General features: G+C 28.3%; 1 protein-coding gene across 1 annotated transcript in view; it reads right to left on the minus strand.

Moving 5' to 3' along the window:
• Nucleotides 1-13,372, minus strand: part of Eip78C (Ecdysone-induced protein 78C) — a 70,062-nt gene extending 56,690 nt beyond the window's left edge. Inside the window, exons 1-2 of the mRNA XM_089225493.1 lie at nucleotides 13,206-13,372; nucleotides 11,970-12,046 (exon numbers count right to left, since the gene is read on the minus strand). Of these exons, the coding sequence (XP_089081619.1) occupies nucleotides 11,970-12,046; nucleotides 13,206-13,279 (151 nt within the window). The 5' untranslated portion in view covers nucleotides 13,280-13,372. The remainder of the gene's footprint in view (nucleotides 1-11,969; nucleotides 12,047-13,205) is intronic.
• Nucleotides 13,373-27,006: the final 13,634 nt, after the last annotated feature.

Here is a 27,006-nt window from a genome sequence, read left to right on the forward strand (position 1 = left end):
TCACGAATATCCAGGTAAAAAGTGCCGTGTTTATATTATTATGTATTGTAACATTACTATTTTAAATGGGTGTGTTAAATAATGTTATTATAGCTGAAACGAGTCAGGTATTTAGTAACTTTTCATTCAAATTGATGTTTTGTACAAATCAAAAGTGACAAATGAACAAAAGATCTTATGTTATAAATTATGTTTTATTAATTATTCGTTAAAGAATTTAGTGTTATGTAATTAGTGAATTGGATTAGTTTTATTGTATTATACTACATAATATATACCATCACTAACTAATTATATACATAGTTGTAATCAATTTATCTGTTTTTTATAAATGACAGTGTAACACAAACATTTTTAAAAAACATCCATCAGACGTAAACTTTTAATATGGAAATAAAATTTATAAAATAACTTTTATCCTATTAGTAAAATTACAGACCAAATATTTTTTAAGTCTGTCAGAATTTTATAAACTCATTAAAATAACGAACACATTTTCATAACTACCTATTAAATATAACATTCTGAAAAGCGCGATCATCTTTTTTAGGATAGAAATATTATATTAGAATGTTTAATATTATTAATATACCTATATGAACTACTATAAAATATATTATAAATTATATACATAATATGTTTGCTCTTCTTCATCATGTAGTATTTGAACTATCATTTAACAATAGGTATTCAACTTTTTATAGTATATTATAGAATAGGTTACTGGTTAGTATCTAATGCTTATCCGACATCTGATAACTATGCAAATGTAATCATTAAAAAATAATAATTTCAACAACAAACTGTACAAAAGCACGAAAAAGACAACAAACTACGAAACAAATGTAGGTAATGACATATATCATATAAATCTAAAAGCGTGGTTGTATTGATAACAAACTTCTATAACATTTTGAAATACTTTTCCATTGCATAACTATGTAAATACTAAAATGACAATGATATTGGTAGGAAGGAATTGCCGACCGCCATTAATCCGACGATTATAGTCGTTCGCAAAAAAGGATATTAGGCCTTACTGCGGTAGTACCTATAACCTAATCATTACCTCTGATACAAAACACGACGGTCGACGAACCACGAACCAAAGTTCGAGAGAACGGAAATAGTCAAGACGTCGTTTGACGTGGGTATAGCTGCAACACTGGGCTCGCTGTGACACTTCCAAATAAAAACGGATCCCTACTAGCCTACTCTGGGCCAATGACCGCCGTGGATCTTTATAGATTTTGGCTGTGAGCTACTACATATTTATAAGCGATCGTATCATGTGTCAAATATCATTCGGCAGTGAACGATCTAGTCCAGCTCAATGTAGTGGTATTGGATTACGGCGGAACGGTGTAACAGTCAGAAAGTCGACGATGAGCCAATAACGACCGCTGACGATGTACATGGTCCCAGCGCCACTGCTCCTACAATCGATTTTTACTACGATATCCCATAACAAAATGCTTATAATTAAGTATTTTGAAGTGATGGTTAAAAATTATAATAACAACCTACGCCACACAAGTGCGCTTACTTCATTTTTTTTTTTTTTTTTTTTTTTTTTTTAATTACATTAAGGTACCCCTAGCTTACGCTATAAACTTATCTCATAAAATATTGCAACGGTTACAGAGCGAAGAACGTGTTCATTGTGCATCCGATGCTAAATGCGAACTAAGAAGATATTTGAAAAAAGTCTAATGTCTGAAAGTTATTGCCATATTTTCAATATATTTTGAACGGCTGCAATTCGCAGTCTGTATATTGGTGATGATATCGTCGTCTCGGATTTTCAAAACGAAGCACGAGTTTCATCTATGCATTGCGTATAATAAGTATTTTACTAAGATTCAGATTTGTATGTATTGCTCAAAAAAATACGGAAATATTATACAAATTTTTAATTGCACTATATTCGTATGGACTGAGAGTATAACAATAATAATATTATGATTGATTGGCTAAAACTGAGTAAAACTATAGTATTGTAGTGATATTTAAACTAATGGAGGTAGCTTAGGTAAAAAAGATATTAAATAATAATAATAGAAATTTGATAAGTACTATTGTATTGTAATATTGTATTGTATCACATATCACTCACGGCTCAGATGTTGTAGAAGTTACATATTTTTCTATATGCTGTCGATTTATTAAACATCAAAATAGAGATCTATAAACAATAACGAGATGAAAAACGAAATTGAACAATTTATTTTTCCATATTTCGTAAAATTTATTTTTGTTTATTTGATATTAATTGCTAAAAAAAAAAAAATGTTTTTTGTTATACTACTACTAATAATGATTGTATTTTTAATTCAATTATTTAATTTAGGTAGTTTGTTTTAAAAAAAATATTTTTAAACTAGCAAAAAGCCAATTAGTCTAACTATTTGATAATGAATTGCGATCATTTATGCTTGGCCTGACTTCTTTGACGATGTATATATATATTTTTGTACTACCAGTTTTTCACCAAATCGTAATAATATCATTGCTAGATAAATAAAAATAATATTTAATATTATTATTTCAGTTTTATGTTACAAATAAATAACAAATAATATTTTTTTTTAAATTTTGAATATATTTGTTTGCATATAATTAAATATACTATTTTTAGATTTTTATAAAATATATGTGCATATTTTATCGATTTTACCTTCTATAAATTCCAGGTCTATATACTATAGTTATTATCATTAACTCGGTCCAGAAAATCGAAAGTATGATTGACGGAGCTGGCGCACACCGAGATTTCCAATCCAAATCTCGTGTCGGATTTCAATGTTTAACAACAATATCAGTGGCGTATATAAGGGGGGGGCCTAGTGGGCTGCAGCCCCTCCCGAAATTACAGTCTTAACTGTTAACTATATTGTAGTCTCTAGGTGCTAGATAATTATTGTTAGTCGCTATATATATTATAGCCCACCCCAAAAATTATTTCTATATACGCTACTGAACAATATATATATATATATATATATGATTAATATGTTTTAAATTTATTTTTTTATACTCATATAAGTTATTTATACATTTTTTGCCCCAACCGATCTAAACGCTGAATATCTGAGTATGGTTTATTGAAATAGATAATTTATTAACGTATCGATAATATTGTTCAATAATCATTTGTTATTAATTTCTAAGCTCTAAAAGTATTAAAGTCTAAAAAATATGTACAGAAGTGTATCATAGAATTCGTATCAGTAAACAACATTAATAAAGCCCATGAAAACTTATGTAAACTAAAAAAATGATTCTGAATAGCACTAGGTTAACTCTGTAAGATAAAATAACAAATAACAAGAAACCTAAACATTTCGTCTACGGTCTCAAAGAAGTGTTGACAGAAAGAACCAAAATAGGTAGTTAATATATTTTTATCTCATCAAATGTATTATGTTGACATCATACTATATTAAAACGTTATACCTACCATATACACGTTGAATAACAATGTTATGAGCAGTTGATTACAATTGACTGCGATATACTATAAAGTACCAAGAACGTTTAACTAATTTAACAACCAATAAATTTAACAATAATAATACCTTTAAGGCTTTAAACTCGTATTAAAGCCTTAAAAAATAAAGGTGTTATTTATTTTATTGGAGGGAACTCGCGGCAATATAGGCCATTGGGTGTGGGGTGGTACGGTAGGAGTTATTTTTTTGTGTATTTGTTTGTAGGTTCTGAAGTTGATAGGCTGTAACACGTATTTGTGTATGTTTGGGAAGGATATGTTGGTAAAAATCCCGGGTGGTCACCCATCGGGAGCTAGCAACTGCGGCTGGTACGCTCAGTGAATTTCCGCAGATTGAGCGTACGTACCACCGTGCCTCGCGAAGCCACTAAATATATTATTGTTGGGTTTTATTTGTAAAAAATTGACAATGATATTGGTAATTATGGAATGAAAGCAGCGACAGATATTATACGTGTATATATCAGACGTTCTATAACCTAAGTTTATAAAAAACTAAAAATAATAGTACAATATGTACAGCTTTGAAAAACAAAATTAAGAACAATACGGTAACTGGATATTTTATTTTTATGCATTTGATACATTTGATATTTAGGTTACGTTTGTTTAATAATTTTAGAAAAAAGATAAAATAAAAATTGATTTTAGTTTCTATCATATAATTAATATTTTTTTATTTGTAAAATAAATTGAAATATACGCACAAATTTTTTATTGTATATTTGTATTTATATAAAACAATAGCATAATATTATCTATTGATAAGCATTTTGAAAAATAATATTTCTTTAAATTAAATTTAATTATAATTAAATGAATTGTATTTACACCAAAGAAACTATAAAGTAATAATAAATATATTGTGAAAATTCGTAGACAGAAGTCTATAGATATACTGACATTTTATAGTGAGGGGAAATGTACTTAACACCATTATATTTATTTATTACAATATTAAAGGTTAAAATACGTTCATATTTCAAAGAACATTAGCCACCTTTCACCTATCAACTGGAAATTGATTTCATTTAATAGTTCTAATTTTCCAACATTACATCTCATATGAGTTATAATGAATCTAAGCTTTTCATTAATATCTTCAATACACCAACCGTAAAACATCGGAAACGGTCAATAAGACCTTTTCTCTATCTTAGCAAAGTACCAACAGATTTATAAATATTCTTGAAATACTAATATTATCAAATCGCCAATATAAATATCTTCAATATATTTTATACTTTATAATACTTGCACTCACCTGAAAAGTGTTTAAGATTAATTAGAATTACTGTTTTAATTTTATCCGTAATAAAATGTATATATATATATATAACATATAATATATTTCTGCATGATTATATTACTTTGAAATGAGTTTTCTTACTAACAGATCATCTAAAAAACTACAGAATACTTCAATACTGCAGAACCGACTTTAATTAAAGATATTTCTTGAGACTCAGGCTTGGAGGGTGTTTTCATCTTATTTTTTAAACGCTTTATTCTATAGGAAGCTATTAGACGGCTTGAACATGAATTTCATTTTTGATCTCGAAATCGAATAATATATAGGGCCACCATAAGTTGCTGAAGAAAAAATTTTAAAAATTAATTTATATAGAGACAGACTATAGTCAATTCACCATTTGTTACTATGGGATTTTTTAATAATGTTGTCCTAATGTTTGTAACTTATGGACCCAAAAACTACTCAAACAATTTTGACGAAAGTTTCAGAAACTGTTCTTAAATATATCAGAAAAGTTTAGAGTTATTAAAAACATTTTTGAAAATACGTATACTAAATGCTATATGCCTATATCCAATGCTCTATAGGTGAATCCCATATTTCAGTTGAAATAGCTCTTAAAGCTAGGTACTCTGATGCTGATTTAATCGTAAAATGAGATTGGTACACAAAAACATGTAGCAAAATAGCGCCATTTTTTTATGTTTGTTCATTTTTCCTGGTTGAAGTCGTGTTATACAGCTAGTACATTATAAATATTAAATACTAGATATTTGACATAGAAATTAAATTAATAAAACTTTCATTACAACCCATTACATTAGTTTCTCGGCAATTTTTAAATCTCATTCAAATAACATGTTATACGTATAGGTACAAACTACGTAGCTCGTCAATACTATTCAACCCCTCAACTCTGTTAGTACATAATTACTCGCATTCACTTTCAATGTTATTTACAAAATTTCTTCGACCATTAATGTAATAATATTTGTTCTGAATTGCAAATAAATAGGTATGTGATCTTATAAAGAACTTTCATTTTATTTTTGCATCAATATAAAACACTATTTAATTATAATTATTATATATATATATTTTTTTTTATTAAGTATGCTGAGAGTGAAAGTAAATTATTTATTTATCGTGCGAGGTGTTGAAAATATGTACAACAAACTGCTGCCTAAATATACATATACATATTATATATCAATTATTTTTAATTATTTTTAATTATTTTTAATTATAAACTTACAAAATAATCTTAGAATTATAAATAACCATGTAAGTACTCTTCTTCATTGTGGTTATTTATTTGAATAACGAACATTTTTTTCTCTTTACAGCACGATCGATATATTTAGTTAGATAAAGTAATTTAAATGTTGATAAAAATTCAAAATTTAAGACACTTTTTATCCAATTACACATATTATATGTCATATATGGATTAGATGCCCAAATCCAACAGCGATAAAAATGCATACAGTCCAACAGTCTATACAGATATATTATACTACTCTTCAATTTTTAGTGTTATTTAAATAAAATTTTAATAAGTACATTTTTCAGCAGTGATATATACAAACAGCACCTATATATGTGCCCTAAATCTTATATAAATTAACTAATATAATCAAATTAATCAATTGTATGAGTTATTAAAATTATTTAACTGTACTAATTAAAATTGAATTTTACTTAAGGTGTTTCATCCCCAAATTATACGAGTCACAAAGGTATATTACTTTTAATTTCCATTTAAAATAATTTTAAGATAATGTTTGTAATTTATGTGCATACATTTTCCACAATAGATTATATGTTAAGAGAAAATTTAATAGTAGGAACCCAAATAAGTGCTAATAATGAGATAAGCCTGCTTGAAATGATTACGTGAATTCGGTGATGCATAAATATTAATGGAAATGGTAGAGGTAATGCAAAATTTATATTGACATTTGACGTTGTTATAATTCTGATTAGGTATAAACATTATAAATCATATTAATAATCTATAATCTTATTGGTATTATTTTATTAAATATTGATTTTGTACCTATTACATATTTTTGTAATTTTGTATACATACAAAATCATTTGATCGTTCATTAAAAAATGCATAAATTATAAGATAATTTTATGTATTTAAAAAAATATATTATATACAAAAAAAGTGAGGTTTCAGGACTCAGGAGTATACTTATATATAATATTTTTGAATTAAAATTACCTAAATAAATATATTTAAATATTACCTACCTATTTACATTTTCATGATTTCTTTATATAATGAAGAATATAATAAAGTGTATCCAACTAATAATTGAATTGTGAATACTACAAAAATAACATTATTAATATTAAATCAACTGGCATATTAAATTATATTATACGTAAAAATGATATTGTTAGTTTGCTAAATGAAACCATTGAATTCCGAAAATTCAATTTAATAAATATTACATAGCGCAATCGTATATTATTACGAGAATGGGAATTTTAATTTTTGAGTTGAATGTTTCCATTATTTTATTTCAATACGGAAATACGAAATGTTCAAGCGATCGAACATAAAAAATATATTACTTAAAAATTACATTTTATTTGCATGTTAGAGTCTCATCCTGTTATTTAAACGATAAAAGTATACAAAATCACATCGATATAGTATTTATATTTGATATCTGTGCGTGATTTATAAAATAAATTGAAATGTATGATTACACTTACCATATTTAACTACGCCAATTGTAACAATGTAAAGGTAACAAAAACGAGTTGCTAGTTACATAATATCACACGACTTTGCGGGTACTATTTTTACCATGTATAATAGATATGTACGGAAAAACGCACACAATTTTCAATCATAACTTAAAGCTTACTAAATATTTTTTTTTTTGAAAATTTCAATCATTTATACGCATGAAGGTATTTCGAATAAAACAAACGTTTAAAAATATATAATCATTATGATCCACGTCAGATACAATAATATATACAATTTCCGAAACAATGCATTTGATTCACCACACCTCTAAAATCATAATTATTTAAAGTCGTGTACATACAATAACTTGGCTTTAAACAGAATCTCTCCCACGTTGGCTACAACTTCATAATCAATGAAGAATAAAAATTGTCTAATCATACCTGTGTGTGTATTTTTGGTACTGGTACTCTGTAAGCATCAGTGGATAATATCAAATATGCATATGAAATGTACCTACCTACGAGTACAAACTAATTCATTACCGAATTTTAGTATTATATTAACAACCGTGAAACTGTTTGCGGCCCTATTGTATTATGTTTTACAATGCGAAAACTCTAGTTATCCGTCCGGAAACTCGAAATGATTGTTTTCATAAAATACTTACTAATTTGTTTTCACTAGGTGCCTACATTTTCTTGTATAAATTATCATTTAATTAGAATATTAAATAACCAATATTTTACCGCGACGTATTCGTACCCGGAATTATGTTATATATTCACTTAGACAAGCAAAAGCCACATAAACTATCTTAATTACTGAAAAATAATTTATTATTTTCAACCTTTGTTAACAAATTTAACGATTTCAGTTATTTTTAAAGTTAAAAAAGAATTGTTTTTATACACACATTTTTGTTTGTTATAAAATTTAAAATAGATACCTAATAATATAAAACTAACAAAACAAATTTAGAAAATTGAATTTTCTATTATACAACTAATGTTCGTTTATAAAATTCATATTATGAAATATAAATTATTGATCAAATTGAATACAAAATATGTTTTATTCATGAAGTTTGCTATACATTTTTGTTGTTGCAAAATTTATAATATTTCTCCGTCAATTAACTAGATTTATTTTATTTTTTTAAATTATTTAATATTTTAATTAGGTACAAAGCAATTAAGGCGAGATTATAATTTAAAAAAAAAATGTAATCAACAAAAGTTATTATTTGTATTATTGACTTTATAGTTTACAATTCATAATTATTGAGATATCTGAAAATTATATTTACATATATTTTTTTTTTTAAGTGAAATGAACTTTCTCATAACTAATGATATAAATTATAAAGTAATTATATTAAAATACTTTTATTAAAAAAAGATTAAGATCGTGTAAAAATTATCATATATAATAGATACCTACTTAAATATACTAGAGTCTGTATACGATAAACATAATTTAACATATTCATCGACTAGAAAAAATATGAATTTGATAATTTATAAAATTGCACTTGCGCTTGCGCACGGTTAAAAATGTCAAGTAGTAGGTACTATAAACATGGTGAAAATAGATGTATTCAATTCAAAATCATCCCATGTGATAATTTCTTATAATAATATTAAAACATAATAATATGGCATATTATGTACTATTATAGAATAGTATTATAATAATATAACCCCATAATCTTTCTTTGATGTATAATTTTGAAGTAAGTTATGAACATTTTAAAATTGTGAACGATTTGCCACATTATCAAGTGAATCTTAATCATTTCCTAGCTGTTATTAAGCGCGTTTAGAACCGAATAACCAAACTATTTTGACGTGCGAAATACTTAGCAAACGGGTTAATATTATCATGATATTAATACTGCAACACATCTTATAATCGGTTTATAATCGGTTTATACTCATATATATTATTATGTAGGTACTTGCACCTCAATAGGTACCACACGTAAACGTATTGATTTTACGCTGCAATATAAGTTATATATATGTAATGAATTTCAGACTTGTAACTTTTGACATTTAAAACAGCCTGCAGCGTTATCAAGGGTGTATTTAAAGGTGTAAAACGCAGGGGGATATAGCTTAAGTAATAATTAATAGGATGATAATATAAAAATTATTTATTTTTGAATCAATTGCAATATTGTTATTTATCATTTAAACACATTAAATTAATTAATTACTAAATATTGAGTTTATAAAAATAATGATGATAGTAAAATGTTTTTAATAATCATAATTATCTATGTTTTCTTAGCAAATCCATGAATATTTTTTCTTTATTTAAATCTTTTAGTATGTATTTTTTAATGTTAAATAAAGACTGCAGGGTATCAAAAAGATTTTTCTCTAAAGATGAATCAAGCGATATTTTAATCCTTCGCATATCTGAAAAAGATTGTTTACATTAAGGTAATACTAATTTATCTCCAACTTTTATAAGCTCATGTTAAGTTCCCAAGTTTCTTTTGATAAACAATTTTTTGATGCCAAAATGTTTGCTTTTAATAATTGATAATACTGATCAAAATCAATGGTATTTAGTTTTGGAGAATGATCAATAGAATTTTTTTAAACTTTAACTTTCACGCGAAAATCTATTATTTAATTCTAAAATTTTAGTGTGAGTGTCAACTACTTCATTGTACGCAAAAGGCTTCTCCAAAACTCTATCTGTTCATTCTGTTCCAACAGTAGATGACTATATAAAAGTATTAACTTGCTATATTTTCAAAAGTTTTTCATTTTATTTTTTTTTAAATTTGTTGGTACATCGGATAATTCAAGTTCATCAATATTTACATCAAATCTTTCAGAAACTTCAATATTGCGTCTTACAAACATTTAAATTACTGTTCATATAGATATAATTATGCATTAGAGTCGAGTATATATGCATAATGCATATGTATATATTTATATATTTATTTGTATTGTTATATGGACGCGTCATTGTAATGTTATGCAGGTACATCATAAAATATGAGTGAGGTGCGAATTTTTGTTTCAGTGGTCAATCTCGCAAAAAGTAAATTTAAATTCGAAAAAAAGTCATACTACGTCTGCAGGCCTCACAAAGAGCATCTAAGCATACTATGCAGTCTGCTTCACTTTATGGCATGTGTGTTGGAAATACTCGCAGGGCACCAAACATGGACTCATTATCGCGTGGGCAACAATCAGTGTGGCGGCAGAACAACGCAGAGACCTGCAGGGAGACGACGTTTCCGCGCGTGTTCATTCATCTGAATAGGTGTTACGGAAGAGACGGGTGGACGAGTGAAAAATATATGTCAATGATTTCTCAAATAATCTTACTAGATTTTTGTACTGTATAAATTTTCCGAACTATATTTACGCAAACTAAAATCAGTAAAATCTCTATACGTATACGCCCAACAGGGGACAATCCGCAGACAATCGGCACGAATGCACGACTGTTGGTGCAGTACAGGGCGTACGTCCGTGCAGAGGACTTGCACAACTTCACACTAAAATAGTATAATTATTACATTAAAATATACATACACGTTTGTAAAATACATTCCATCGGGCGCAAGTAACAATTATTGTATAATAATAATATGTATAACATTATTGTCGGCCACGAGTTTATACCTAATGCACGAGGGAGGCGTATGTATGTTTTTAATAATAACTTATTATTATTACGACGATATTATTGTGATGGCGACGATGATGATGACTGTACGACGACGATGACAGACGCTGCTGCGGCAAAGTGCGTTCACCTTGCCAAAATTTATTGTACGATTCGCCCGTGGCTGTGCGGATAATGCGTACTTGATGATCTGCCGCCGCCGGAGCCCAGTGATTACCGGCTGCGCGCGAGATGAACAAACGCCAAAATAGGTGCAGAATCGCTCGGTTATAAAGTGGTAGAGGAGGAGGGGTTAAAATTACACACGACTAAAGAGAAGAAAAAAAGCCGCGCAAGAAAAAACCAGAAATGATTATATTATATTGTTATTATTATAATACGTGCGAGTAATATCGCGCAATATGTATATATATACGTAGGCACCGTCTATATACGACCTATCATCAATCTAACTCGCGCAAGCGTTAACGTGTAATTCAAATCATGTGCATATATAGTATACTGGTATATACGTACAGAGATTATACTTGTATAGTTGCATATATAGTATTTACGGCGTTTAGGTAAGCGAATGATATTGCGTTTCGCCGTTTTGCACATTATAGGTATACACCTATAGGTAAAAGTATACATAATGTACACATACGGTTCTGACGGTGAAGACAAAGTCAATAATCATTTTCCATATAATAATAATGTATAGAACCACCTCGGTCTCCATGTACATAGGTATACCTAGTCTCATTATTAGTATTACTTATTACTATTATTATTACTACTATTGGGTATTATTCAGTATTATTATCATCATCATTTTCTGTGTGGTTTACCTGGATTCCTTATGATCACCGAATCGATCAGCTTGCCCGTGGGACTTGATGGTAAGGATGTGGGTTCTTTCTTGATGCTATAATAATAACAAATATAGAGAAGACAAGTTAATATCGTGTGCATTATGATATCGACAGAGAGCGGAAGACAATTTATTTCGTGTAATATAAACAAATTAAATAGAACCCTCCCCATCACGCGATACCTATATTACATCTAGCTGGAGACTGGATTTCCTATATAATATAATATTATTGTATAATAATATAACACATTTCATTGATGATTAATATTGTTCTACTGATAATAAATATTGGTAATAGCCAATATAGGTCGAGTCGCGATAACTCGAACCTCAATAACTCGAAAAACTGGACAATTTTTTTTTATTCCCCTAGAAAATTCTTCCCCTATTAATAAGTTAGATATCTCAAATAATACATATTATTATCTCGAAGCGAATTTTTATCTCCCTTCAACTTCGAGTTATCGCGACTCGGCTGTATTGCACATTATATACATACGTGCGTGAAGGGTTAAAAGTTAAACCATTGTTCGAACAAAAATTTTTTTATTCCATAACTATTACACAGTAAAATACACACAAACTCAGAGGCGTATGGTACTAGGGTACCTAAATTCGGTACCCCCTCTCTCTTCGAATTTGGTTCACAAGTACCCTCCTTATATTTTACATTCGAAATAATTATTTATTATTTAACTTCCATTAATAATGACCGTCTGCAATATCACTGTTAACATTTTACAACCCCTCTTCGTATGACTATTCTTGGCACATCAAACTTCATATCCAGAGAATATAATATTGTATTCTCAGATAGGACGTGAATAAGCCTAAACACTAGGAAAATGTGTGGAAACCGATCACTTTTTGCTCTCGGAATTACGATTTGTAGTGTGTTTAAACACCGGATTATTATAAAGAAAAAATATTTATTGTATCATAATAGCACGACGTATGGGATTCAAACGGTACTTCACTGTCGACCGCGACTCGTAAATTGCACCGTTGCACGCCTCTCGTTTCAGGCTCATCACACGTCATGACATAAAACATCATCATAGTATTATTAATGGGTACTTAAATATATGTGCGTGTACACACTACACAACAATTTATTACTATTGAGAGCGGGGGTACACGATATTATACGAAAGACCGACCGTCGTATAACATTATACAGACGTCGGCGTGCGGTTCGCCGGGACCTTACCTGATGGTGCTGACCGACGGAGGGCTAAGCGGTACCGACGACGACGAAGACGACGACGAGCTCGTAGCCTCCATGAGAGCCTCCAGACATACCCGCACAGAGTCCGGCGCAACCCTCGCGACACACTGCACGACCGTACGACAGTGTAGCAGTGGCGGTGGTGCCGATGGTGGTAGTATAGCGCAAGTATAGTACTGGTGGGGCCGGTGGTGGCGGTGGTGGCTGTGATGGTATTAGTTGTAGTCGTTGTAGTAGTGTGCGTATACCAGCTAGTGTTATGCTATCGCAGCGGGACCGGCGCACGAGGTGGCACGGCGGCGGTGGCGGCGGAGCGGAATACCGTCCGCGCGCGCAATACCGTCCGCACGCGCTCTCGAGCTTTTCTCGCTCGATCGATAACAGCCGGCACAACAATATAATAATATACGCGAGCTTACGGACGACGACGAGCCGCAATTGTATATATACGTGCATATACAAACGCAACGAAAGCGGCGGGCAGACGGGCAGATATTATATTATGTTGCCATCATTTATATTTTATATTTTCCTCGTCTCTCCCGCCCGCCCCCCCCCCCACTCCCCACCACCACTCCAACCACCGTATTGTCGCAATTACTTCGCCTCCGATGCCGCCGCCGACCGTTTCCAATTTTATTTCCATCGAAGATGATGGCGTCGTTATTCTTCGATATTCTCGTTTCTTCCGGAACGGTGGTACGATTCACGGCGACGAACATCCTGTCGTATAATAGTACTCACATTATATGTATATGAATGCAATAAAATAATTATGTACTTGGGCTCGCGACGTTTTATAAGCAATATTATTATTGACACGAACGTGTATATCTGCAACACATATATGCTGTAGTATATATGTATAGTGCAACTTGTCTGGCTGCAGTAGGTGGTACTTCGAGAAGTATAATCTGAGATGACAAAGGTGAGAATCGGTACGAGCAGGTCGCCTACACGCGTTGAAACGCTAAGCTATGATCGAGGAGACCACTATAAGTGCCAAATGTTTCCAGATATCTAACTCCCCCTGCCACGAGTATCTGTGAATTATGATGATTAAATATCCAGAGTACCCTTCTAACTATAAATAATAAAATAATATGTATTAAATGTTTTTAGCCTGCATAGGCATGGCACATAAAATAAATTAACGTATTTTAATAACAAAGTAATAACATTTCTTTTAAATAATATATGCAAAATAAAATGTACGAATATGCATGGTGGATAGAATATAGTTATATAAAAACATTCGGTGAAAATTTCATGTATCTATGGTCATTTGTTTTAAAGTTACATCAAAAACCAAAATCGATTTTGTCGAAAACTGATTGTGCGTAAAATTTCCCGTTTTTCCTTAATTTTTATCCTGATTATTTACAAAAATATTAAGAATTTTTTTTTCATTTTGACCCCCAAAGTACCAACTAGATTCACTTTCTGATCGAACGAGGTACTAAAGTCAAAAATTGAAGCACTTTTACTGCCCCAAAACGTGACGACAGACACAAAAAAAAATAAAACAAAATAAAAACACACATCATGGTAAAATCAATACATTCATCGCTCCGCTCAGAATCTAAAATTGTATTTATGTGATGATGGATATACAATATAAAAAGTTTTTATTATTAATCTTAAGCCCGGCAGCTGTGGCCATTAGCTGTTTGTATGTTAGTCGGTCTATTACTGCAGGGAGTGGGAAGTACGGTTGGTTAGAACACGTATTTGTGTAACGAGGATTTGTCACTAAAAAAGTAAAACCCAGGCGGTCAATAGTCGTCCATCCATGACACTGGCTGATACTTGCACTCAGAACGCATATCGTGATTGAATACAACCACCACGCCACAACAGTCCACACATTCACAATAATATAATATCTTGTCTTTCTGTCTTTTGCATATAGACAAATACATATTTTGGCTGTCTCACTCGTAAACACTAAACATTAAATTGACCATGTATTTTCTATATCCACGTACTTGAAGCGATTGGCCTTGTATCTTGTGAATGGTATGCGACATGAACTGTAGTGGTTTGGAATAATGGGAATTCGTGGAATCAACACATCTTCTACTTTTGACATACCATTCAGAATTATCACTTCAATGACGTTAAAAATTGCATAATATCGGTAGATTAATATTTTACAAAATAATTATTGATGCACCGATTTTTAGAGACAATTTGTGACGCAGCATAAGAAAGATTCAATAAATTAAAATATTCAATTTGATAGTTTAAAATTTAAATTATCTTTCGTATTCGTGACGCTGTCGATCGATTTATATGTAACAGACTCGCGTAGAATTTTTTTCATGGATTTTGTAGGTGGCACATCATTGTCTTTCGAAAGTCAACTGCTTTTGAAAGTTGACATATATTGTTCATGGTATATATTTTATTTGCCTCAAATTATGTCTCATTTCCCATAGTTTGAATCACGAAATTATACTTTCAAATGTTTTGGTATAAGGTGCTTTAAATCTGCTGAGTTATCAAAGAGTAATGATAACAGAGGTTCAGGTGGTGGATGCAAAGTCGAGAGTTTAATTTTGTCATTTGCACAACACATTCCTGGTGTTTCATTGTTGAATTTTTGTGCGCTACAATGACACATACATTATCTGTATCGTAATTAACATTGTATCACGCCAAAATGTATTTCATCGAAATAATGTAAATTTTATTCGTTCTGCTTAAATTCTTATTAATCGTTGGTATTCAGGCTCAAATTCATGTAATTTATCGATTCGTTGCTTTCCATTTATTATTTACTTGTTTGAAAGCTCGTTTCATTTTTCGTTTCGTGCTAAGATGGTAGATTCACCACTTTTTGAAGGCATAGAAACAAAATAAAAAAGTGAGCGAGTGGGTATCGCTCTGCTGTATAGTAGGTTAAATGGATATGTTAAATTTGAATGCACTGACAGGTATCATTATATACGAAAAATGATTCTGAACAGAGATGATTTGTCAGTCTAGGATATATTATATATTACCTATATTTAAATTATAATATATTTTTATATGCTCATAAAATGTTTTCTATATTGACTCTGGAGTTTTTTTTTTATAGTTATTAGAAGAAAAAGTTATGGAGAACCTTGTGTTGGTTTTTAACCTTAGGTATAAATCACAAAAATTTTATGAATTTTTAACTTCATAATTCCATGCAAATTTTCGTGATTTAGATGTGATTCGTAAGCATTTGAACTTTAAATGCTTATAAGCAAAAATTGTAACAAACGATTTTTTTTTATACAACAGTAAGTACAACTTATAATAAACCTTGTATTAAATTTTAAAGATTTTTAGACTGCCAAATTTTTTTGTAGAAATTTCAAAAAAAAAATTAATAAAAATTGAAAATTTCAATTGTGTATAAATAGCTTATAAAAAGTCAAAATATTTTGAAAATTTAATCATAAATAGATAACAATAATATACATATTTCATATCTTATTATCATTTTTTTTTTTTTTTTTTAACAAAAATTGAGATAGAACTTTGATACCTAAGACAAAATACATCAGGTGGTTTTTTGAAACTGTTTTGCCACCGTGACGATTATTATAGACTAGCATGTTAAGTAATTTCAACACATATGTATATTATTATTTAATTCTAACAAACCGCTTATTTTTAGTAGAACTAAAAAAATTAAACAAACTAGTTGTATTATAACTCAGTAGGTATTTACAAAGATATTTCGTTTTGTGAACCTATTATTATTTGCATTAGGTGCATTATTACCTAGTGCCTACATTTTATATTATCTAAGAAGTAGAAGTTTGGATTTATAAGTATTTAGTAATGCCGCCAAATCGCATTGAATACAATAATATCGTCGAGTCGGATCTACAAAAAATATAATATCTATTCCGACATAATAATATTAAATACGGACGGTACAGTATAATATAATATATTGTAGACGTGTATTGTGATGGAAATATGCGTGTGTAGACTTTCGATGGAACTATAGAACCTTTAAATATCGTATAAAGAAGCGTAGAAATAATTTCATCTGTAAAGAACGTATAAGTACTGAAGTATCTCAAGTACCTACCAATACAAAAACGTGTGTGGCAACGTAGTACTATATTTATATGCTTTATTAAAATTTCTTTTAAAATAATAACAGCCAAATCACGTCGATTGCAAAATGCATCAATTTGGTTTCAAAGTGAATTGGTAGTTATTTTTAAAAATAATTAAAAAATACTACCTATTTAAATAAATTACTAGAAACGCTTATACATTTTTCAGGAGATACATGAATGTGTTTTAAAAATATGTAAATTACTTTAATAATAATTATATTATATATTTATAAATAAATATTTTATAATAATTCAAATCAAAATTATCACATATCACCATGGAAATATGCGATATTTCTGTTAAAGCTTTTTACGTACTTATAAGATATTGCACCTTTATGACTTTATAGACAAAATGTATAAAATAAAAATAAAAATATTCATAGATCAACGACAAGCATAGAATTACTAATCACTAATAGTTATACATAATAAATGTATACATTATAGTTATCTTCTTCGAATAAAATTTGGATCACAATATTTTTATTTTCTTCACATAAATCAATCAAATCTTGTTCATTTTTTTTTACAGCTTAGTATACTTTATGCTGATTCTAAAAATATTCGGTGTTATCTATACCTATTTATATATTTTATACGTTTTAAAACATTATATATGTATTGTTTCTTGACAATATTATTATTAAATCTGAACATATTTAATGGAATTCACAATTTTCATAATTATTTATAAAACCACAACACGATTGTTCTCTTTAAACAGTATGCAAATACATGATATTCAATAACATGATGATGACAGCCATTACTAAGCGAAACATGCGAGTGGCTTTTATACTTATTTAAAAAAAGTTTTAAGTCTCAAATCGTATTACAAATTCTCCTGTCACTCATCCCTTAATAATTGTATAAACCTGACGAAACTGTTAGACATATTTACTAAATTTATTTTTTTATTTTTTATTATTATTAATCTTGAAACCATTAGTAACTTCTGCTTCGACATCTGTGGCCATTAGCATTATATACTAGAAACAGATATATATATATATATATATAAAAGTATATAAAAATTGTTAATTTTAAAATCTTATAGTAATTGGAGAATTTGCGTTGCTTTGAAAAAATGTATGGTGCTTACTTCGTTATCTGGATTTGGACCAAGACTTGTTCCGATGTCATGTCTTATATATGTTTAGTTCTTCTCTTAGTTTTTCATGTAATTTGCATTCTTCATGGTGTGTTTGATTGTAATTGTGGTGCTACATGCTTGACATATTGATGGGTCGTTTTTTGCCATCAAATATCCATGTGCCATAGTGTCATTCTTGTGAGTCCAATTCTGGCTCAATTCAATTTTTTTTTCGTTTGCAATACTTTATGTTTGAGTTTCTTTTCCATTTTTTTTATAGTTTTTAATTTGGTTCAGTTTATTTGTCTGTCTTTTCCATATGTATGTTGTATTTTGTTTTATCTGTTTTTTTTTTATATCTGTGTACGATGATATGTTGATGTATTTAGCGTCATTTGATCAAATATCAAGTTTAGTTTGAATGTACCTAACTAGATTTATAAAATTTAACAATTTTTCTGTTTACCTAAAATCTTCCCCGAAGTTTCACATAATATCACTTATAGAGTATCAATCAAAAAATGTTAAACTAATTTTCAAATGCTTCATAATTTTGATGAAATGTGATTACAAATTTAAACTCTTGCTATAATTTATGATATAAGCAATATAATCTTGATATAATAGTATTATCATACATTTATGCATCGGACGATCCGAGGATTGATATTATGCTTTAAATTAAACGTTATGAGCGATAAGATAAAATAATTCAAAATAAATATTCATCAATAACATAATCAATAGTATTACATTCTAAAATTATTATTATACTTTTATCTAAATATTTAGATATAATTTTTACACTGTATTACTTCCAATTAAATAAAATTAAATGTGATTTAATTGTTTTTTTTTTCAAATTAACTCTAACTCTTAGTCCTTAACTTTTACAATAGCATTTTAATTTTAATTAATAATGCGTACCAATCATAATAAATGAAAAGCAGTATGCATCCAAAAATATTATTACATAACTGTGGAAAAAAATAAAACAAATAGTTTTATCATAATAAAAACTCCATACACTGGAAAACTAGTATTGTTTAATTTTAGCTTTATTTTAAGCCATTAATCTGTTCATGCGCAAAAATTTTTTTTTTAATATTTCAATATATTTTTAATACCTACAATGTACACGCATTTCTTGGTTTATATAGATATAAAACATTAAACTTCTAAGACAGAATACAATAAAAACAGAAATTTTAGCAGACTTCAGCAGTTATTAATAAGACAAGTATTAAATACAAACATTATGACTACACTGCATAAATTTAAAACGTGAATTAAGCATAACATTTTGAATATTATGCTTTTTGCTGTTGAGTTTTTAATAATTCTATACTATTGTATAATAATTAGAGTCCGGATTTATATTCTGTTAAAAGTACTTAAAACATTTGTTTATGATGTTTATATTCAGCAAAAATTTATAAAATATTCCCACATAAAAAATTATACATTTAAAAAAAATGTAATGATTAATATTTATCAGTACTGGTAATCAATTATAAAAAATTAATACGTTTAATCATACAATCACTTTAATGTAACCACCGATTTTTATTAAACTCAATCAAAATTAACAAAATATGCAATATATAAAGCTAGCAATTTTTAAAAACATCGGAAAATAATTTAATATGGATACAAAATTTTAGATTTTGAAGGAATTTACAATCCTTCACTATTCGAATAATCTAAAATAAAGTTAATTCGGTGGTATGTAAGTATTGTCTCATATTATATTATGCTGACTGAATGATCACTCAGCATCTACAGACGTTATGTATTTTGAATCTGTGAACGTACGAGAAAATAAATCATGTGAAAGAACCACAAACAAAACTTTTACAATTTGATTCATTAATTAAAATTTTTTTGTTAAGTTGTATTAAATCCATGTTGATCGTCGTGACTTGTAAAATATGCTTTTTATGTTTATTAATTATATTATTTTACTAATGCGTAAATCAACTCTTAGTGATACACGATAGAAACATGTACCGAGCTTTACAATATTTAGAACAAAATTATCCATAATGTGTCATAAATAAATGGGAAACATTATTATTACTTATCTGAGTTATCAATAATTGACGTAAAACACTAGTATGATATATCCGCATATATTCTTTATATTTATATTTGTTTCTATATTTTATTTTACCTAACTTATTTTATAAACTCTTAAAACAAAAATGTTATTTATTTATTATTATCAATTATTTTGTAATCTGTATAATACCTGATTAATATTATCTAGATTATGTAATGCAACGTTGTGACCAATAGCCATAGAAGCCGTGAACTGTTTTTATTTTTATAATAATAAATATATATATATATATCTGTCTCAATTGTATTTAATTTATAATTACGTCACGTCTTCTAAAAACAGTAACTTTAAATAATTTGCTTGTAATAAACGTTGATTAAAATAAAAAATAAAATGTATTGTTTTTAAAATAACACCTAGGTAGTGGGTATTATAAAAATTAAAGCGAAATCAATTAATTAAAATTGTAATCTTTGTTTATGTGACTTCTTCAGTTGTCTAACATATTTATAATTAGTTTTAAGAATTATATTCTTCAAACTTGAACTATCAAATATTTGATGTATTTTAAATTATTAATGTGAACATAAACTGTAAAGTGTATTGTAATGTTAATATACCTACGTCAATATTCATCCCTGTCTATTCTTCCAGCTGTCAATTAATCACTGTATCAATTAAGTGTACGTCAATAATTTATCACGCGGTTATAATATATCATATACAATTTGAGCAGAGTCGCAGAGATAAATTCGAAAAATGGTATTCTCTGTAGTGTCGTACTTGTAAATTAATAGTTTTGAAGGTTAGGTTACACTAACTGAGGTTATAATTTTGAGTAATTTTTAATCGAATTTATTATTTTAAATGAATTGACATAACTCTTTTTATTTCATAGGTATACAAATATAATAATACACTATAATTATTTACTCATGGTGTTAATGTACAAAGTACATTTTTCACTTAAAAATTCAATATTACATTATTTTTGTTTGGTAAACAAAATGTTTAGTTTAATTTAATTTATTATCATTTTCAATTAAAAAAATTAATTGTGATTAATAAGCAATTAGATGTCATTGCAAAACAACATTTTTAACTAGATATATTCGATCGTTATGGTTTCGTAAGTTTTTACTTCGTTAAATTAAAACATCTTACATCCCTACATTTTTAATTTCACATTTTCAAGCAAAATATTTTTCATAATATTTTGATACATAAAAATGAAATTTTGAATGAATATTTAATTAGTTATAACTTAAAAATATCCATGTTTTGCAAAAGAGGTTATCCCTCAAAATGTTTCTCCACCACGCTACGTTGATCATATAAACTTATAACTAATTGTCTAATTAGCTAATCATTAAAAGTTCAATTCTAATGTGAATATCAAAGTACTCATTAAAATATTAAATTATTTTAGATGACACTATTTCAGTTATCCAAAAAAATATTCAAGTACTGAAGATAATAGACCGAATTCATTCTCTAAACATTTAACATAAAAGGGTGTTTCACTATTCATACATTCCTTTTGACTGACTTTGGAGAAAATATTTGTACTTTGTAATCTTTTATTAGATATAATATTAATTATATTCAATAGTTTAATTGATCATTTAATAATTTATAGTAATACATAGAAGGTTTTCATTGCATTTGATTCTCTTTTGTTAAGTATTTACGACTTAGAGAATACAATTATAAAATTTACTACCTACTCGACTTGCTATGTATTGGCCTCTAAAGCCATTATATTTATGAGCATTTACATTTAGTTAACAATGAACTAAGTAGTAATTTGTACGTTAAATTTGACTTATTAAATATTTCAAAGCTTATTTTATTAAATTATATATTTAAATGTATATACATTTTATTAATAATGCTTATTTAAAAGTACTTTCAAGCATCCTGTACGATAGCTGTACACAACATTTGAAGTAAGAAAACGAGTGTAATGTTTTTTTGGAAAGCTGTCTCAAAAGAAATTTTAAAAAATGAGCAAAGATAATTAAAATATTATTTTTTTTAACACCTTTTATGTCTATTGTCTATTGTATCACATTTACTCATTGTGCCATGAGATAAATTTATTGTATTTTGTAAGATTATAAATTTCATTTAAAAAAAAAATTTAATATTATTTGATAAAATTATGGCTCAAATGATAATATACATTTTCCTTAGTATTACAATGTAATCACGACTTTGTAAACTAATTTTAAGTAAATGAGCAACCGATGTTTTATGTAAATATCAATAAAAAAACAAAAACTCTAAATATAAATTAATATTAATTGAAGCTCTAAACCTAACGTCTTTATTTGATATCACATTTTTATGATTGTTCCAAATCATTTAATAAAAGGGTAAACTCTACTAGCAAATAAAATTGGTTTAATTAAAATATATTAAGCTCTCTTGAAATATTAACACAATAGACTATACTGTTTATTTTCTCTATTGATCGATAATTATTAATTAATATAGTAAATTCATCTAATAAATTACCTATATATAACTGTAATAATTTTCATTATATAATTAATAAATCGGTTTCACTTATATATTATTATTTATGCACAGTCGTCAAATGAATATAATATGTAAGCACATTCCATGTCATTGCATATTAATATAACTTTATAATTTAAAAAAAAACTATTCAGATTTATGACAAAACAAAAATTATTTTATTAACTTTTTAATTTTAAGTCTATTTTATTCTAAACGAACAAAACAATAGAAGTTGCATACATAATTGATAAACGAAGTTAAAACTCGAAATGTTTTAATAAATATAAATTATATACAAATAATAAATGGTTAGTATAAATATGTTGGAATGTATCTTATATAGGATAATAAATATTAATTTTAGTTATCATGTACAAGTATATTCGAATGAATAGTATAAAAAAAAATTACGTTTTATTCCTTTTATACCAGAAATTGTTTTTTTTTTTTTTATTGATCACAAAAAAACAGCGACAGCAAAGGCCATTAGTTACAGAAAGTTAAAATATATGAATGAATAAGTGTTTACAACGATATTTACAAAGATGAGTTATAAATAAAATGGGATGTTCATTTTTTTATATATGATTGTAAAATTTGAAGTGTTTTAAAAAATTCAATAAATCTGAGTTATTTTTAAGATTGGGACCGAGTGCGGAGTTCAGGTTTTATGATATCCTGTGCTCAACTCGTTCTTGGTTGTACAATAAACAGTCGGCAATTATATGTGTTTGACTGATAACATAGTTCCGCAGGTTTGACAAATATGGAAGACTCCTCCTCTCTGGCCATCAGGAATCCATGCGTGATTTTGGTGTGTTCAATGCGAAGTCTGTTGAGTACCTACTGTATCTTCTTTTCGGTTAAGCTTTGGATTTACCCGACGATAGGTTCCTCTTTTGATTTCATTTAGTTTGGTATTTTGCGTATTCCAGATACATAACCATTTATTTTTTGTAAATGCGTTTATGAGATTTTTCGTGTCGTCGTAAAACATTTGGTTTATTAAAACGGTTTCGTTATCGTTAACGGCTAATGAGGTTTGTTCGTCTGCAGTTTCATTTCCTAGTATACTCGAATTTTTGGGAATCCAAATGATGATGATACGTACGTAGGTATACCCAAAAGGGAAGCTTTATTGAGCGCATTCTGAATTTTAGAAGCAATGTTGAAATGGTTTAGTATAATTTTTACCGTCCTCAGTGAATCACTGAAAATTATGAACTCATTATGAGCTTCATGTATTATAATCTCGATTGCTGAGCGGATAGCTAATGCTTCGGCTGTGAATATGGAGCAAATATTGGGTAATTTGCGTAATATATTCTTATTTGGGAAAATTATCGAGAATCCGACACCTTATTGAGATTTCGATCCATCAGTGTATACTTCCTGGAAGTCTTTGTAGTTATCAAGTATGCTTTTAAAGAAGTTTTTGAAAATAATGGGAGGGGTTTGATGCTTACAAAAATAGCTAAGTTCAATGTTAATTGGGTATGAGTAAGCCCTGCACAGAGGTTGAACGTTTTTTTCTTTAGTTATGATTTGCGATCTTTCAACTCTTCTGTAAAGAGGTGCAGATTGTTTATTTCGTGAATGGTTTCACCAGCGATATTGTAAATACTGTATAATACTTGGCTACTCCGAAAGACACCTAGTGCCAGTCTCAGACCAGAAAAAAGTTTTATCCACTCTCGTAAAGCACTAGATATACAAATATATTATATTTAATATATATATATATATTTTTTATTTTTACGGATGTTTTTTAATTAAGTACAGAAATTATAATTATTTTGTTTTATATTTTTGTCAGAGACGTATATTGAAGAAGAATTTTTTTTCAAGTTTTAAACATTTCTCTTACGTAAAAAAAAAATTCAAAGGTTTTTTGAAAAAAAGTATTGCCGTAAAATAAAATAAAAGTTACTTTAGCTGCAGGAGAGCAATCAGAATGATATATTATAGTTATAAAATGAAAAACTACAAACTATACTATTATTAATGCATGTTGAACGATCTCAGAGTGTTCGGATATCTAGGCACTTCACCTTCTACATAATAAAATACTACCTATAACATTTCTTTTACTAAATATTTTTGAAATAAAGTTTTGAAAAAAACATTACTATGACTATATACTGGCTATAATAAATAGGTACCTACTATTGTACGATTATATAAAACGTATTTGTTGGATTACCACTCAAAATAGAAACAGTAAAAGTAGTATATCATGTCTTTTAAGAGATTAGATACCTAATAGGTAAATGTTTAAAACTTTAAAACTAATAACTAATCAGTGCCGTTATTCCCTTATCGCATAATCGCATAATCGAAATCTTTTATCCTTTTAACCTTACCCTATTTCTAAGTATTTAATAAATAATAATAAATATTGTGTGTGTGTGTGTGTGTGTGTGTGTCAGTTTTGGATAATCAGTTTTATTTAGTGGTGCAACTGGATATGTAATGGCAATTCGAATATGCATCACTTTTTTTTACAATCGCGTCGATTAATTGTGCAATCCGTTTTGAAAAATAATAGCATCTTTGTAAATTATGGTCTTATATGGTCCTATACTATTCCGTGGCCATCTTGAAAGGACCATTCATTTCATATCTACCAGCATTGTGGATTCTGATAAAGAAGGCCAAAAATATCGTAAGCTAGGTAGGTACTGTCAAATAGATTATTATTTATATAAATATTCTTGTTTATATTTTAACACAATCGGTTTTGTTTTTATTAGAGTCCTGCCAAGTTCGAGTCAGCGTCACGCACCCTATTGCATGATATACATTTTTTTCAACGAGAATATTGCATTGTTATTATGAAACGATACAAAATATTAAATAATAACATCGCACCATCAATCTTCTTCCCGGTGGACAATACTAACGTTTAATTTCGTGTAAAAATAAAATATTATATAATAATTCATCTGATTAAAAACGCGTATTAGGTGAATCCTTTGAGCCGCAAGATATTATTATAGGTATACACGTACAATGTATACATATACTTTATATAGTACACACATTATACATATTATAATACTTTGGTATTCAGAATAACGATCCATTGTTAAGGTCCAACCCTGTGTTGCTGTCGAACAAAAAAAAAATACATTAATATTCAGCGAGGTTAATCATGATTGAAGTGACTAGGTCTAGCACGTGATGAATTGTTGTTGATTATTTTTAATATTTTCTATATCTTCCCCTCTCTCTCTCTCATCGCCCATCTAAATAACTGCTGAATAATATATATTATTGTATGCGATGGCCGTTATCAGAACGATATGTGAATAGACCCCCTTGAAGCTTTTTTTCCAACTTAAGAATCCAAAAAGAAAGATTGTTATTTGCTACAGAACAGGTAAAAATCTAAACATGTGTATGAAAAAAGGGATTAAGCTATTCGTCTTTTTACGGGAAATATTTCTTTATTTAATTGATAATTTATAGTTTATATTAAACCATGTAATTCTATGTGAACTATACTACTACTCAAATATGACTTACAGCTATTATGTTAGAAAAAAGAATTTCATCTCTTTTTAATTTAAGACGGCGATCGGATGTTGGTTATACCGAGCAGCGTAGCTACACTTTGTCATGAACTTTTTACTCGGAGTTAGTAGCAGTAATAATAAACGCCCAACAATTCGATTTCACAGCGTGGCTACCAATCGTTAAAAACGTTTAACCAGCGTATGGATAAGAGCGCGCTCAGTGGCAAAATTATTTTTGTTTGATGGTACTATTATGGTATTATTTATTATACAATATCAAAATAAGTACCTAGGTAAGTATTCTATATTATCCAGCATCTCTATTGTTTCTTTTTTAACTACCAATTATTTCTTTAGGTGCCTATACAAAAATACATTAAGTATCCTCTTTTAGTAACATTAAATTCTTCGAATTTACGCTCTTGGTCTCATTCTGTTAATTTTCCAAATTTTTTTCTATTTTCTATTA

This window comes from Diuraphis noxia, unplaced genomic scaffold (assembly GCF_037042655.1).
Source record: "Diuraphis noxia isolate RWA-SAM2 unplaced genomic scaffold, SU_Dnox_SAM2 contig0004, whole genome shotgun sequence".
Taxonomy (NCBI): domain Eukaryota; kingdom Metazoa; phylum Arthropoda; class Insecta; order Hemiptera; family Aphididae; genus Diuraphis; species Diuraphis noxia.